Source organism: Amyelois transitella, chromosome 20, assembly GCF_032362555.1.
Source record: "Amyelois transitella isolate CPQ chromosome 20, ilAmyTran1.1, whole genome shotgun sequence".
Taxonomy (NCBI): domain Eukaryota; kingdom Metazoa; phylum Arthropoda; class Insecta; order Lepidoptera; family Pyralidae; genus Amyelois; species Amyelois transitella.
This window is the reverse complement of record NC_083523.1, coordinates 3,567,239-3,583,680: the sequence shown is the minus strand read 5'-3', so window position 1 is coordinate 3,583,680 and position 16,442 is coordinate 3,567,239. Positions and strand designations below refer to the sequence as shown.

Genomic DNA, 16,442 nt, shown 5'->3' with positions numbered 1-16,442 from the left:
CCTTTTCAGGACTATGATATAATATCTGCCAATTTAAGGAAGATGTTTTCATATATACTAGATCGATTATCGATATACTAGCTTTCCGCCCGCGGCTTCGCCCACGTGTAATTCGGTTATATATAGCGTTTTTTAATGATCTCGACAGGGCTTTTTCTTCCACAGGCTGAAATCTTGTTACAACTGGAATTAAATATAGCCTGTGTTACTCAGGGATGATGTAGCTTTCTAATGGTGAATGTTTGAAATCGATTGAGTAGTTACGCGCTATGGTTTCGTTACTCCGGTAACGAAACCATAGCGCGATCTATCTCGATGCCAACGCCATCTATCGAGCATCGAGACAACTCGTGATAGTTAATAGAAAATAAAATTCGGGTGTTTTATTTATGCATACCGATTACGCCGAGATTTATGGACCGATTTACGTGATTATTTTTTTGTTCGGTAGAGTATACTTTCAAGTTGGTCCCGTTGTTACCTAGTCAGGATCTGATGATGGTATTCCAGGGAAATCAAGGGCAAACCTCAAATTTACAGGCAATTACGTTTTTGACAATTTCATAGATCTGTTTAAGTATTTGCGTCTGATAGTCATCATCCCATGTGAATGAGCTGATGATGGAAGGTACAACTCCTCAACGGTTAGGAGTTGAAAGAAAATTCTTACGAAGTTATACGTACATGTGAGGCTATTAGGTTGACCTGATAATAAAAAGTAAATCTCATTAACGTTAAGAATTTAGATGAAAATGGATGCGGACAAATTTCGTCTCTTCACTTGTTTCCTTTTAGCTGTTTGTATGGGTAGTGTTAACACAAAATAGGGATTTAAAGGCGTGATGTTATTAATGTTATGCATGTATGTACATAATTATGTATGTTATTATGTATGTTAAAGAGACGACTGAAAGTTGTCATACAAAGTTTTTTTTAAGGATGGGAAATCATCAAATGACCTCTCCCGCTCTGGGTGGAACGGAAGGGAGTGTCAGACTTTTACTGACTAAAACCCACCTCGTTCCTTCAGTTGCCCTTTGCGTTCCGGGGCCACGGTATCTCGTTAGAACTTTCCCGCAGCCCCGGCTCAGTTTATCCCGTTTCCCCCCCTTGGGGGTTGACATTTCAAAAATCCCTTCTTAGTGCTCACTTATGTTACTAAAGGAACCTCTATTCAAAATCTCAGACTCCTATACCGAGCGGTTTCGGCTGTGCGTTAATAAATCAGTCACCCAATCGCACCCCCTAAATCACGATTGGAGGGTAGTTTGAAAAAACTTATAATGTCAAACATATTTACTTGCCTATGTACGTGTTCATGCCAAGTTTCAAGTTTATAAACCCAAGGAATAAGATTTTTCATAGAAACGTTTTTACCCCTTTTCCCCCCCTTGGGGGTTGAATTTCCAAAAATCCTTTCTTAGTGCTCCCCTACATATCCCAAGGAACCTACATTCCAAATTTCAGCTGTCTACGACCAGTAGTTTCGACTGTGCGTTGTCTGTCAGTCAGTCAGTCAGTAACGACAGAGTTTTATATATATAGATTAAATCGATTGGGATATCAGTATTTCGGTCCTCTTCTTTCTAGTTGTATAAGTATATGTATTTTTTTCACTTATTTTGTTGTTCTAATCTATCATACATTTAGAATGACTAGTAAAGAATAAAGTTAGTAGAAGTAGTATTTGACAGTCCTTGGGCACTTAATTTCAATATTATTTTTTTTATTTACATTATGAGTTCTAGGACATTATTTCAGTACACGAAGTGACACGAAGCCTTGATTTACCAAAATAATACACAAAAATTATATTCCACGCATGCAATAAAATATCAATGTAGTTTTCCTTCCTTTATTAGAAAATTAATATTTCAATCATTAATAAAATAATTATACAATACCTATAATAAGAAACTATAACTTACAGTATAAGTACTTATATAAAATAGAAAATACTTATATACTTATAAATAAAAGATCACACTGACTAGATTGCCACACCCCTTGTCTGCTTAAATCTTCGTTTTATCATAAAACAGTATTAAATAAGTCGATATCTCAACGTATTTTTAAAATAAAAATGTTTAGTAATACATAGTAGTAGCAAAAAATGTTTTTTAAAAACTGCTCAATGTCTATTCATGTTTAAACGGTTTTTTAACAGTATGATATTAGTTTTGCTTTAAATGATATTATTTTACACTTTCTAGTTGAAGTCTTATATATATTCTAACATAAAAAATACTGTTTATATGATATTACGAAAACACCATTAATTTTGTTAATAACAAAGTAAAATCAACTTTTTGAGGAGTTGGGAAGTTTGTTAAAATTATAGTTGAATTATTATTGGGAAATTAATTGTTAGTCGAGTGATTATGATCAAACCATGAATTTTTTATAAGTTGGACTAGTATTTAATATGATAAATATTCAGTAGGTACCTTATATATTTAAGCACTGCAGAAAAAATAATTTACATCATACATTAAAATTGGCCAGCATTTTGCATTAAAGGAAGAAGTTGCATTATCTAAGAAACTACTCGTTTTATATATCAACAATTAATTGACAAAATACTTTTAACCTTTTAAATTTACCAAAACAAGCAATATAAAATAAATATAAAAATACGTATATAATTAAGTGAAGCTTTAGTAATTTGTTAATAGGACGGGGATATCTTTATAATTAACATATTCCTTATTCTAGTTTGGTAACGTCAATAATTTAATAACATTTTACATTAATAATTGTTCTACCTACATTATTACTATGATAAATTTTTATCCTATGGTTATTTTTTTTATTCCTGAGAATTATGAATCCTTTTGTATTCCTAAGTAGGTTTAAATTTTTAGAGATAAACGTATATATTAAATTTCTTAATTTAAATTCATTCCTTAAATAATTTCATAATACTTAAGTTAAAAAATAATCTTTGGTAAGCTAGCTGTGTTTGAGAGCATTAGTAAAATTACTAATCGCAATAAAAGCATTTTTTTTTGTTGTTTAATTTATTTAGATACACATAGGTATTTACATATTTTTTTTAATAACAACGTAATCATATATTTTTTAAATATACATAGAGTCCGATTCCGTGTTATTAGTAGCACCATTCTGGTTATTGTTATAATTCGATATTTAGATTTATATTAATAATATTTGTACATATTAGGGCACGTTCGAGAAACTATCATAAATTACTGTATAAACCAGCAACGTTTGGTTTATTTTAATACTAAGTAGAAACTGAAAATTAAAAACCCGTGAATTTTTCGCAAGAATACAACGGCCTATTTGAAGTTGTGACTCCAATTACGCGATAGATTTATCTATCGATGAACAAATATAACAATGTTAAAAAATATACTTTATGTTTAAAAATTGCAGGTATATGTAACGATCAAGGAAATTACTTTAAAATGAAAAAGCTTTTAGGCTTTTCTAAGTAAAAAAAATAACATCCTGCTTTTTTATTATTACATATATTCATTTTATTTGATTTTAAAATAACACAACTCATATCACGCACTTATTGGCATCTTTGTAAGCATTGTAGCAAAATAAATTTTGTTAATACATAAAATACAATTAAAATTATCTTAGAAATTAATAAAATGATGTTATACTATAAATCTGTATAGCCATGATTGTTCTCTATAGCCTGAATATCATCCAAATCCTGTGTTCCTGTGATGATTTGCAACACCTTGAAAGCCTTCGACTGCCGTGGTGGTCCCTCTTGGGTAAATTTGTGGTAGAACACTCTGGAATTTCAAATTTAACTATATGAGTTTTTTTAAATACGCTGTATAAAATATTAAAATTAATTTTATATGAGTAATTAGTACAATATTATTTAAAACTATCTTGTTTTACACCTGTTTGATGAGCAATTAGTATAATATAATTTATATAATTTTATTTTATTCTATTAGAAAAACACTTTTTTTACCAAATGATAATAAAATTACAAAAACAGAAAACTTAAACAGTACTGACCCCTCGAAAAATAAAAGAAAATAATAAATGAGATCTAAGATGAATTATAAGCTATTATTTCTTAATAACTTTAATTTAACTCTAAATAAAAAGTATCAAACGTAATTTTTCAAACATTTTCATGCATGAACTGACTTTTTTAATGGTAGGTAAGTATTTATGATTTTTGACCAGATTATTATTTGAATATAATTTAGTACTTTACTTTTGCAATGTATAGTAGCTTTTAAATTTACGTAAGTATATTGTTAAAGAAAAATCGTTTTATTATTATTTTTTCAGCCGCAGAAAATGTTAATTAGTAATGCCAATAAAGGTTCAATGTCAAACAGTGAGAGATGATTTGATTAGTGTACAGTTTGAGAAGCGATTGCTAATTTGCTGAAGCAATGCAGTAAAAATATTGTTTACTTTTGACTCGCATAGACCGCTCCTAGTACCGCCCACCGAAGCTGAAACGATCACGACTGCCTTTAAAATTTGCCAATATTTATAATATTATAGTCCTTACAAATGTAGTTAAATGTACTTATACATATATTTTTATGAACTAAAAGATAACCAGAAATAATGACAACAATAATTTGACTTTGCTACACTTGTGTGACTTTGGTGCACTTGTGCCACAGAATCCGGATGTACCCGAAAAGGTACAATAATATTGGTAAAAAAATATTATGACATTTACCTTTTGTTAGCTCCGCCATTGCCCCCTTCAATCTGGATAGGAATAATCCTTGTCCTCGGCTGACTTTCCTGGTTCTGGAAGCTTCTGTTCAACGAGGGTAATTCCGGCTGAGTTGGACCATCATCCAGCCTCACCAATTGAGGGGACAACACCCTCATGATACGCTGAGTTGGTTGAGAGTACGACCCTTGATTGTTCTGTTCATTATTTGGTTGCATACCGATCACGATCCTTAAATGTGGTTGTTGGTTTCCTTGCCTACCATGATCTCTTGTCTCTGCACTTGACACCTCCATTTGAATAGGAACTACTCGAGATTGTTGATTTGGAGCGTTATCTCTCGGAAGACTCTTACGATTCTCTGAGGGCCGCGTGGACCAAGACGGTTGAACTGGTTGTTGGTACTTAGGCGGACTGATCACCTCCCGCATCCCTCTTTGCATTTCGTTGCTTTTCTTTACCCATTCCGGCTCTTGGTTTGTATCCCTGGGAGGGGTAACTAATTCCCTTGGTGCACTTCTCCGTTCTAGTGGTCTTTGAACCCATTCGGGTGGTGGCGTCTTCGTTTTTTCCTTTTGTGTTTTCACCCACGGCGGTATCGATTTGGGACTTTCCGGACAGTAATATACAGGTTCTTGGTTCACATAGACAACTTCCTTTTGAGGCTGAGTGTTGTTATATTCCGATTGTTGGTTCTGTTTTTTCGGAGTTACAGGAATTGACATGCTTGACTGGTATCGCGGTTCTGTTTGGTTTGGTTTAGGCTGGAAAGCTGTGGTGGTTCTGTTGTCATTTTCCTGTGACTTCCAAGGTGGGATGTAACTGTCTTGAACCTTGTTGTTGTTTGTATCTTGCACCCACGGTGGACTATACTGTTGAGTTTCAACTGGAGATCGATTGTCTTGCTTCCAAGAAGGAATGTTATTGGTGTTATTATTTGCCTCATTTGCTTTCCAGGGAGGCGAATATGTAGGCTGTTGATTTATGTTCTTGCTGTTGTGATAGATTGCTTGCAAGTTTTCGGGTTCACGAGAGTTTCTGTTAAGTGTGTTTGTCCTCCACGGTGTAGAATTCGAAGCATCAATTTTAGGGCTATCTTCTCGAGTATTATTATAGATAGTATTATTGCCCTGTAAATTATTAGAATAATTATCTTGGTTCCTTTGACCAGCTCTAGGAAGAGTGTGGAAAACTGGTCCATTATTATTAGATGGGGGCTGATACTGATTAGGCGAATGCTGTTGCACATTAGGTGAGAATGGACTTCGGTTCACATGGGGTGACTGTGGACTATAACTGGTGTTATTTGCTGGAGAATCTCTTCTTTCAGGTTGCCTCCAATTATTATTCGGTGTTGGCGAATAAGTTGACCCATTGCTGACTGGAGACTGCCCGCTAAACGGTTGAGGACTCTTATTAAATTGAGAATCCTGCCTCTGTAAAATTTCCCTAGTAGGCGTCGCTCCATTCAAAGGAGGCGATGACATTTGGTTTCCATACTGCGCTGCAGGTCTGTGAATTGGACTTTCAGGAATTTGATTATTCTGATTACCATATGGATAATTCTGTCGTTGATTATGTTGCATATGGGGAGAATAAGTTTGAGGCTGTTGCTGAGTAAATGAAGTAGGCGGCATCTTCACAGTCAGTGGGCTCGGCACCTTTTCTGTAAACTTAGGGACATTTCCCATTCGTTGCAATTCTGCCTTTTCAGCTTCCCAGTGATACGGGCTGTTAGTTTTCCTTAACATTCCAATCGGGTTTTCTGGAATGACAATTTCAGGTCTTTCACCAGGAGCTACAGGTTTAGGGGACTTTGAATCAGGAACCTGGATGACTATCGGAGGTGGTGGTGGAGGAGGGGCTGGCATGTGAGGTGGTGGCGGTGGGGGAGCAGGGCCCCCTTGGGGGTTGTACCTAGGGCCAGTATTTTGCTGGGCATAAGCCTGCTCCTGTTCTTCCAATGACCGCTGTCGTGCCATTCTTCTCGCCATGCTTGGTGTCTTTATTTGAGACAAGTCGAGACCGCCAGGTGTGTACGTAAAGGGCTTTTTATCCTTTGTCATCATTGCGTTTTGGATGCATGCTGGTGGTTCTGCAGTCCCCATAGGCTGAAACGGATTAAATAACATGATAACAATATGTGTTATGGTATTATACGTTAAATGATTATAGCTTTACTGCACAACTGCGTTACCATCAACAAATAACTATAAACCCAGGAACAGGGCTTCAATGCTTAAACAGCTGAGCTAAAAGAGTACTTGTATTGGTAAAACTATGATTTGTGTGTTCTGTGATCGATTTTCTAAAAACGTTACCCAATGGTGACAAACTTGGCCAATAAAACTTTTCATCCGCAGAAATAAGATGGACAAGAAGATAGATTGTGAAGCAACTTACATTGACTTGAGTTTTCCCGAAGTTGGGTATTCTGCCCATGTGCCCGGCCATCGCCGGCCCGTACCTGGAATGGAGCCAATATACGCGTTATTTTTACACGAGCAAACACACGAGGCGCGGAGGGCGGGATGACCTAGTCTGCGACACTTTGAAGACGATATTGAGGTAAGAATAATGTTATCATGTGCCGTGTGGTTCTCGGCACCAATACAAAAAAGAATAGGACCACTCTATCTCTTTCCCATGGATGTCGTAAAAGGCGACTAAGGGATAGGCTTACAAACTTGGGATTCTTTTTTAGGCGTTAGGTTAGCGACCTGTCACTATTTGAATCTGAATTCTATCATTAAGCCAAATAGCTGAACGTGACCATTCAGTCTTTTCAAGACTGTTGGCTCTGTCTACTCCGCAAGGGATATATACGTGACTATATGTGTGTATGCATGTAATTGGTTAATCATTCTGTGTGAATGTCAAACTTTCTCTTAATTTACGTGTAGAGTTGGACCAAGTAACAAAGATTTTTCCCATGTTAATGATCCATGTGTATTGAAGCCTACGGTTACGAATGCATAAAAGAGTAGTAGTAATAAGTACACCAACATGTGAGAGAATTTAAATGGAAAATTTTACCCTGAAAGGTTACGATGTCAAACGGGAGTCGCTTCACGTAAAATCTGGACCTTATTTACTCCAGAATAAGTCACAGGCGGGCCCCGGGTTCTAGCCAAACAGATGACAATGCAACCGGGACTGACGCCAGCAGATATTACGATTATGTGAGAGTGAGACAGCGTAATTGTTAAAGAACATAAGGATTTCAGTTCAACTTATTTCTAAACCGAAACTAAACTGGGACTGACAACAAGATGAGAACGATATGATACAATATTGATATATATATTTAAAACATATAATCACGTCTCAATCCCTTACGGGTTAGATAGAGCCAACAGTCTCGAAAGACCGAAGGCCACGTTCTTCTGTATGGCCCAATGATATAATTGAGATTGAAATAGTGACGGGTTGCTAGCCCATCGCTTTTGAGAAGAATCCCAAGTTTATTAACCTTTTCTTTGATTGACTTTTACAATCTGCATGGGAAAAGAAGCATACATATAGTGACGCCTATATCCCTTGTGGGGTAGACAGAGCCAACAGTCTTGAAAAGACTGAAAGCTGATGGGCCACGTTCATCTATCTGGCTTAATGATAGAATTGAGATTCAAATAGTGACAGGTTGCTATCCCATCTCCCAAAAATCCTATCTAATTAATAGAACCCCAAGTTTGTAAGCCTATCCCTTAGTCGCCTTTTACGACATCCATGGAAAAGAGATGGAGTGGTCCTATTCTTTTTTGTATCGGTACCGGGAACCACACGGCACGGAAGAGAAGCACGTAGCACACAATGTTTATTCTGCGCTAACTGACCAGCATGGAATTTCGCATCGTAAATAATAACGCACATAAGGCATATACAGTTCAACCTGTTCCAAATTTTCACTACATAGTATAAAACAAAGTCGCTATTTTAGTCTGTTTGTCTGTATGCTTAAATCTTTAAAATTACGCAACGGATTTTGATACGGTTTTTTGTAGCAGGTAGAGTGATTCAAGAGGAAGGTTTTTATGTATAATAACATTTATAAGTTTGCACCCGTGCGAAGCCGGGGCGGGTCGCTAGTTTTAGGAAAAAAAATTAAATCTCACCCATTCTCAGCCATGACGCGTCAGTAACAGTTGAGTCAGCATGCAGCAATCAGTCTCGCCCCTGGAATGAGATCACGTTCTGTAAACACATGCTCGTTTCATGATTTACGGGACACAAGGTCGGTGTAAATTTAGGTCGTGAACTTGGGTGAATATGTTAAAAAGTTGAGAATAACAATAGAAATACAATATATAGTTGGTAGGTACATTAATACATCATATCGTAGTCTCTGCACACCCCTGAGGGAAAGAGGTGTAATTTATAAATTGTATTTTACGTCTTTAACCCTTAATGGTTAAGGAGTAAGACAGAGAAAACAGTTTCAAAAGTTCTGTAGTAAAATTGTGAGCACTCATTTACCATTATATTATCGCCAGCTCATTCTTCCCGATTATAAAAAACAAATTCTATCTAAAATACAAATTTCAATTTCCTTCATGGTACGAGTATCTAATAAAATTCAAGCCAGTTTTTCTAGAGAATGTATTGGTTACCCATTGCCATTGGAAATTAATTGACCGAGCAAAACGAATGAGGTCTACCAATCAACTTGGGGAGAAAATAACTTGTATGTAAGTTTGTAATGCGATAACTTTCGAGTTTGAACCTTTAGTCTGATTTTGATAAAATTTAAAATCAATGAAGGATGAGTCAATAGAATTTTGAAGTTCGTGGGACATCAAAATCTGTTTAGTAGTAATTTAGATATTCACATGTATTCTTTTTTTAACAGAAACATTTAATTTAGCAATTTTTCCATATAAAGTTCTTCGGGAAATTATAGAAGAATATTTCTATTGTATATTTACATAGTAAATTTTAAAAAATCATTAACTGATTAAAAATAGGAGAAGGAAATTCTCAAGTCTTCGGAATATTTCTTTTTATCTAGGATAACAAATAAGTAGTATTAAAATCTCTTCCGTAAGGCGAGTGCAAAAATTCTTACGGAAACAGAATAAAACAGGTTATTACCATCAATGCGAGTGGAGTTGGGTACGAAAGCTAGTTTAATATAGAATTTTGGCACTCTTCGGTTAATTATAGAGTGTGGCGAGTGGCCAGTACTAAATATAGTGAACTGCGCCGATTTCCACAGCTAGCTCACTGCGTTCATGACTTGCACGAATTTTTTTTTTTTGCAATAATTAACTACATCCTCCTGGCTTTAATCTCGATTGCATCCATACCACTCTGGAGAGAAGGGTATGCCTATAACTGTAGACCCTGTATTGGGTGGGTCAGGTTTTTACACGAAGCGACCCCTTCGTCTTGCGTCTGACTTCCGCAACCGAACCCGTATCCCCGTAACCCCGTAACCCGTAGATCGATCATGGTTACACATCCAGTTGCCTGAATGCGCAGGTTTCTTCACAATGTTTGCCCTCGTCGTGATAACGATATGTTAATATAACAATAAGCTCTGAGTCACAATGTCCTGAGTTCAATTTCCGGGCAAGGAAATTATACACAAAAATACACAAATCTCACACAATAAAAATAATAAAGAGTATAAAATATTAAATCGTTGACCGGGGCAATTTTTTTTCATATGATTATAACAACTCAAATATACCTAAATTTTCATAATAAAACATGACCAGTAGCAAGTTACATCGGCTCTGCTAAGGAATCTATTGTTAGCCGAGGGCGCGGAATCAGGGCACGCAGGTGAGCCAGGGAATGTGTGCTGTTGACAGCCCATTTTCACTTTATTAACCCGCTGATTACAGACCACAGGTTTAGCCAAAGGTATGTGTTTAAGTCAGAGATTTAAGAAAACAGGATCTTTATTTAATGGCTGATTACATACTGAGGTTGAGTCAAAGTTGTGAGTTAAGTAAGGTTAGAGTTAGAAGGACGCAAATTGATATTATTCACTCACAATTTAAAAATATTTACTATATTATTTACATGTTATTTAAATTATAATTTGGACGGATTGAAAAAAGCCCACATTAACAATTGGGTATTTAATTTTTGGCCACAAAAAAGATATTATAAAGTATTTGAATTTTTATTGGCTCTGTCTGGTAAGGTAGTGTCAACTACCACGTAATAACCTACTTGTGTTTTAAGTTAAAATCATGAAATGTCTTAAGTAAATAGTGTGTAGTTGTTTTAATTACACTTAACTATCTGCGGAAATATTTTGATGTTTCATTTTAATGATCGTTCTCTTTTGAAGTTAGTTCATATGTAGTTAATATTAATTTCATTAAAAATATCCTCTGTTGCTCCCGAACTTAGTAAGTAAATAATTTGTCAACTTTAGATTAAATTTGGTTAAAAAATAATGACCACCACGCCTTTCATGACTTTAAATGTTTTTTGGAGAGCAAAAGAAGTATTTTGCGACTAGTTAAAGATTTCTCGAAATTCCCACGTAAAAGTAAAATACCTCATTGGCAATCGATGTCACTGGCAAAGTATAAAGTTACCTATTTTTTTAACAGAACAACATGTCTTTTGCGTTCTCCAGGTGTAAATCAATTTGATCTGGCACTGACAGACCACACCTTTGCCAAGAGGTCGGCCTTCGAATCCGCGGTTACTCATCAGGCAAGCATCTGTGCATTTCCGACCAAGCTGCCTTACGATGGACTGTAAACACGCTCAATTTTATGGATTACTGGGAAGTAATTCGGGTCAGTGTAAAATATAAATAATTACTTACTAACAGACTACTATTATAGGTGCCGTGTGGTTTCCAACAATTTAGAATAAAGTCACTCCATATCGTGAAAGGAGATTATGGGACAGACTAATAAACTTGCGATTCTCTTTGTAGACGATGGGCTAGCCACCTGTCACTATTTGAATCTCAATGCCACCATGAAGCCAAACAGCTGAGCGTGGCCTTTCAGTTTTTTCGAAACTGTTGGCTTTGTCTACTCCGCGAGGGATAAAGACGTGACCTATATGTATGTACTATTTTAAGGGTTAACCTTAAAGTAATTAATTTACCAGTACCGCAAATAAAATTAAATTTTTTTTTTGGATATTATTTTATTATTATTAATTCGATTTCGAATCTACCAGCTTTCTCCGGAAACTTGTTTTAATAAAAATATAAAATGAATTATAATCATCTTTTACTGTCAGCTTTTAATGTCAGCAGTATCTATGTAGTAACTACCTATACATACTGCCATCAAGCAAATCTTGGTCTTCCAACTGAACAGACTTTGTAACTAATAACACGATAACGTGAGATATTCTCATGATCACGACACTAATTAAAAAAAAATTCTACACGAATGTGGAATTTCTGTACGGTTGATTATGTATAAATTTCAGTAACTGTAACTTATTTCACGATTGATGCTTATTGTTGGGTCTTTTAGTTGAGTCACCCATCTTACGTGGGTGAGTTTGGGATGGGCTAAAGATATCTCGGATAAATCTTGGTTTGGCAAAAATAGAAGGACACTCAGTATCGTACGCGTTGGTGAATCAGCGAATATTGCAAAACAACAATACTACAATATGGTCAATATAAACACTAAACTGACTTTTCAATTGTCTGAAATAAGCTTCGTTATCATAAACATATGATTTGATTTGTTTTATATTCCTTGCTGGGTGGATCGAGCCAACAGTTTCGAAAAAACTGAATGGCCAAGTTCGGCTATATCGCTATATGATGGAATAGAGATTCAAATAGTGACAGGCTGCTTGCCTACAAGACGAATCCTTAATTTAAAAACCTATATTTTAGTCGCCTATTACCACATCCATGGCAAAGATATGAAGACGCTCTGTTCTACAGTGCTGGAAACCACACGAATCACAAACGTCGAAAAATATTTAAAAATACTGGCAGATATCAAGATTGCATGAAGAATGCAGTTTCGTGACAAGTTGAAAGATATAGCCTCTGACTACCCCTCCAAAAAAACATGATTCCATGTATGCATGAAAATTTGTAATAAACCTGTTTTTGTGTTTGCAGGGAAATAGAAATCGGAATTATTCATACATATAATAAAACGTTACTGTATGCATATAATCACGTCTATATCTCTTTCGGCGTAGACAAAGTCATGTTCAAATGCTCAACTGTATGGCTAAACAATGAAATTGAGATTCATTTGAGATGTCTGTGCTTGAAAAATATTGGCAAATAATCCACAATATCGATTATATATATTTTTGATATATTTTATTGACAGTCTAGTAGCGCACAGTTAATTAGTACATTGGATTGTTGAGATGTTATGATTGGCTGTATTGTTTTCATGAGATGTGTTATACTTACGTTAGTATTGACAATTATTAAAATATTGCATGCCTGAAGGGGCCAACTGTTGGTTACTATTATAATGAATTCCATCCACATGTCAACACAGTAAGCAATAAGTAGTAGGTACCTACTAATAATGATATCTAAGTCAATCATGAAATATCGCATGATTTTAAAAAAGGTACTTACATATTGCAAGATTTTTATTTATAGATAAAATTTTACGTTTTTAATGACAAAGTTTTTATAAATTACACAAAATCATACTTTTAATTGCTGTAATTTTTAGTTGTACGTTTAGAAGAAAATAAACGTTTTGGGTTGCTAAAACCGTTATTCCGGCCCATTTCAGCTTCCTATGTCAACAATACAATTCTAGGGAAGGCGTACTGTGCGTTCACCGGTGCTATTCTCAAATTACAAACTAACGTCGGAACAAGGAGAAACCACAGGATATATAATATGTAGTATAATTCTTTATTTTATAAAGTCATAAAAAACATATTGTAGATCGCTTGGATACACTTTCTAGCTAAGCATCTCTGAATGTTGTAACTATTGATTCTGTCTACCCCGTAAAGAATAAAGACGTGGACGTTCCTTCATCTCTATCTCTTCTCAATGTAGCTTTAAAAAATGTGCCCTCTGTGCGTAGTGCCATGTCTATTGTCTATTCCCCGCGTCGTCATCTTAGTCGAAGAGTTGACATCTCTACTTAGTTTGTGGACTTGACTCACTTATATGCACGTGGCCCTGTAGTAAACTTGTTGTGTATTGATACTACCTACTACTAGCTTCTACGAGGTTTGTCCCGTTTTGGATTTTTTTTGTTTTTGTAAAAAATATATATTCACATTGTGAAGGGATTTTTGGGAAGGATTTCAATACCAGATTAAAACCAGTACAAATGTTATATATTTTTTCACTATTTTAGTCACGCCGTAAACGTTGTTGGCCACTCGCGAATTTTAATATATTTATAGATAGGCCTAATGATGAAATTGAGATTCTGATAGTGTCATATAAAAGTAACCTTTCAGTCTTTTTAAATTTCTTAAATCTGAGTCAAAGTCATAAAGTTTGTCATGATTGTAGATTCAGTAATAGGTTAGTTATTGGCTTTGATGAGATTTACTTGGGCTTCCTTCCGAACTTTTTGCAATATGTACCATCAAAAGTCTCTAAATCATAATAACACTCATCCTCATCCTACCAATATTATAAATGCGAAAGTTTATGAGTATGTCAGTATGGATGTTTGTTACTCTCACGCAAAAACTACTGAACCGATTACGATGAAATTTGGTATGTAGGTAGCTGAAGGCACAGAAAAACTACTTTTTTTCCGGAGTTCCCGCGGGATTGACAGGATTTCCATGCGGATGAAGTCGCGGGCGGCCCCTATTCTATCATAAAGTTTAATTCGTACTCGTACATAAAGAGTGACAAAAGTTGAATTGACACACAACATTTCAGAAATATGTCATACGAACACTATGACATTTTATTTCCCGCCAAAATGTCCCTCGCCTCTAGATATAGAGCACCTTGAAAAGTGTCAGGCGGAAAAAAAAAATTTGGTATGTAGTTTGATTCTCAGGAAGCCAAAAATATAGTCTATCTGCACGTTGCTAAAAATATTCTTGTAATTAAACTTACAGTATTTTTAGCAAAATATCACTGCTATTTATTAACATGAAACTTGGCATCTGAATCATTTCTTTATTGCTCATAAACACTATTTTAGTCATGCCGTAAACGTTGGCCACACTTGCTGTATTTATACGAATTACGTTTCGTTATTACGTAGGCGTAGAATATTACTCCGAGGTCGCACTTTACATTTATGTTGATATTTTGTACAATTTTACTGGCCGAATTTAAATAAATTCGGAGTAGACAAATGTCTACTGCTAAAACTCTATAAAAAATCAAGATAAAATTAAATGATGTATGTACGTTCCTAATTTTAAAATTCAGAATCACATTTTTTTATTTTTATAGTTATTTAATAGTTTAAATAGATTGTACTCACCAGGCGAAAAATAGAAAATAATCCAAATTCGAATCACTTCACCAAAAAAAAAATATTTTTATGTAATAGGAACAATAGTTTTGTAAACACGGGCGCGTGTCAATGGTGCGTGTATGGTTGCGTTTCGTTCGTTCGGATGCGTTGCCTTGCGGACGGTCGGCTAAACGCTGGCCGGCCGCGGGACGGGTTGGGAGAAGCGGGATGAGTAGGGATTGGCGCGGAGTGCAAAAATATCGATACCTTGGAACTTAGGCAAAACTTTTATATTTTTAATTAAATTTTATCTACAGTAATCCTTAAACTGGCAACTCTTTATTGTGAAAAAGTATATTCTAAATAATATATAATAAATAATAAAAATTTTAACTAGTAATCAATGAAAAGCCGTTGTGATCATTTTATAGCTTACCTTGCGTTATGGATTGAGTGACCAACTGCCAGAAAACTAATCAACAATTAGGCGAAGGAACTGAAATTAGGATACAGAGAATATATATATATAGAAAAAGGGAAAAAAAATTGTAGGATATAAAAGAGCACCAAAAAATGTGATCCTTCGAATCGAAAGGGGAATATCAGATGCATCTATTTTAATATACGATTTGTAATTTTCATTTGGTTAAGTACACGTTATTTAAAATTTTATATCGTAGACACATTTATAAATATCTTTGCATACATCACTATCTTGAGTAAGAGTGCTATTTTGGCACAAAGTGGCGGATTGTTCATCTCATAATAATTATACGTTATTTCTTATTATAATAACACCAGACAGAAACCACCTGACACAGTTTTATGAAAAATCATTTTACTTTCCTTTTTAAAATTCTTTTAATATATTATTATATTAATAAAACTCACGCGTACGTTCTCCATTCCTTATGTGAAAGATAGATCCAATCGTTACTAGACAAAATACCAAATTTGATGGCCTAATTGAAGTGACATTCAGAGATGGTGATTAGTTACCAGAACATTGAGCCCTGACTGACTTTTAGAATGTTCGTGGAAAAAAATACAGCCCACACAATGTTTCTTCCTCGCTAGGTACAAGACCAGCATAGAGACTTATTCTTACGTGCGTTATTCACACAGCTTAATAAAAAAATTACAATACATAGGTACTCTATTCAGTTGCTCAGTCCAATTTTCTCATGATCCAATATAAATAAGCAAATGCGGAGTCACACGGGAGTCGCTTCGCGTAAAAACCTGACTTACCTACCTAATCCAGGATGGTCACATGCGAACCCAAGGCTTCCTGTCCAGAGAATTAAGATTGAATTGATAACGCCAATACGATGATGATAAATACATTTTACATTTTAGGACCAGCCTTAGGC

The 16,442-nt window shown here is 35.2% G+C and overlaps 1 protein-coding gene across 2 annotated transcripts; it reads right to left on the bottom strand.

Annotated features, from left to right (window-relative positions):
* Positions 1–1,841: 1,841 nt before the first annotated feature.
* Positions 1,842–15,282, bottom strand: LOC106131603 (uncharacterized). 2 transcript variants are annotated; one of them, XM_013330753.2, is made up of 6 exons: positions 15,097–15,282; positions 8,815–8,875; positions 7,103–7,166; positions 4,700–6,810; positions 4,423–4,463; positions 1,842–3,776 (listed from the first exon to the last, which is right to left on the bottom strand). In XM_013330753.2, exons 2-5 carry the CDS (start codon positions 8,826–8,828, stop codon positions 4,445–4,447), a joined length of 2,208 nt encoding a protein of 735 aa, XP_013186207.2. In that variant the 5' UTR covers positions 8,829–8,875; positions 15,097–15,282; the 3' UTR covers positions 1,842–3,776; positions 4,423–4,444. The 2 variants fall into 2 exon arrangements, with proteins under 2 accessions (XP_013186207.2, XP_060805924.1); XM_060949941.1 differs by lacking the exon at positions 4,423–4,463.
* Positions 15,283–16,442: the final 1,160 nt, after the last annotated feature.

What these genes read in the sequence shown, in the direction of transcription:
- LOC106131603 (XM_060949941.1), bottom strand. An exon ending in TCGGGAAAACTCAAGTCAAT is followed by an intron (nt 6,811 to 7,102) that starts GTAAGTTGCTTC and finishes AATCCGTTTCAG; the next exon opens with CCTATGGGGACTGCAGAACC. An exon ending in AATGGCGGAGCTAACAAAAG is followed by an intron (nt 3,777 to 4,699) that starts GTAAATGTCATA and finishes TTGAAATTCCAG; the next exon opens with AGTGTTCTACCACAAATTTA.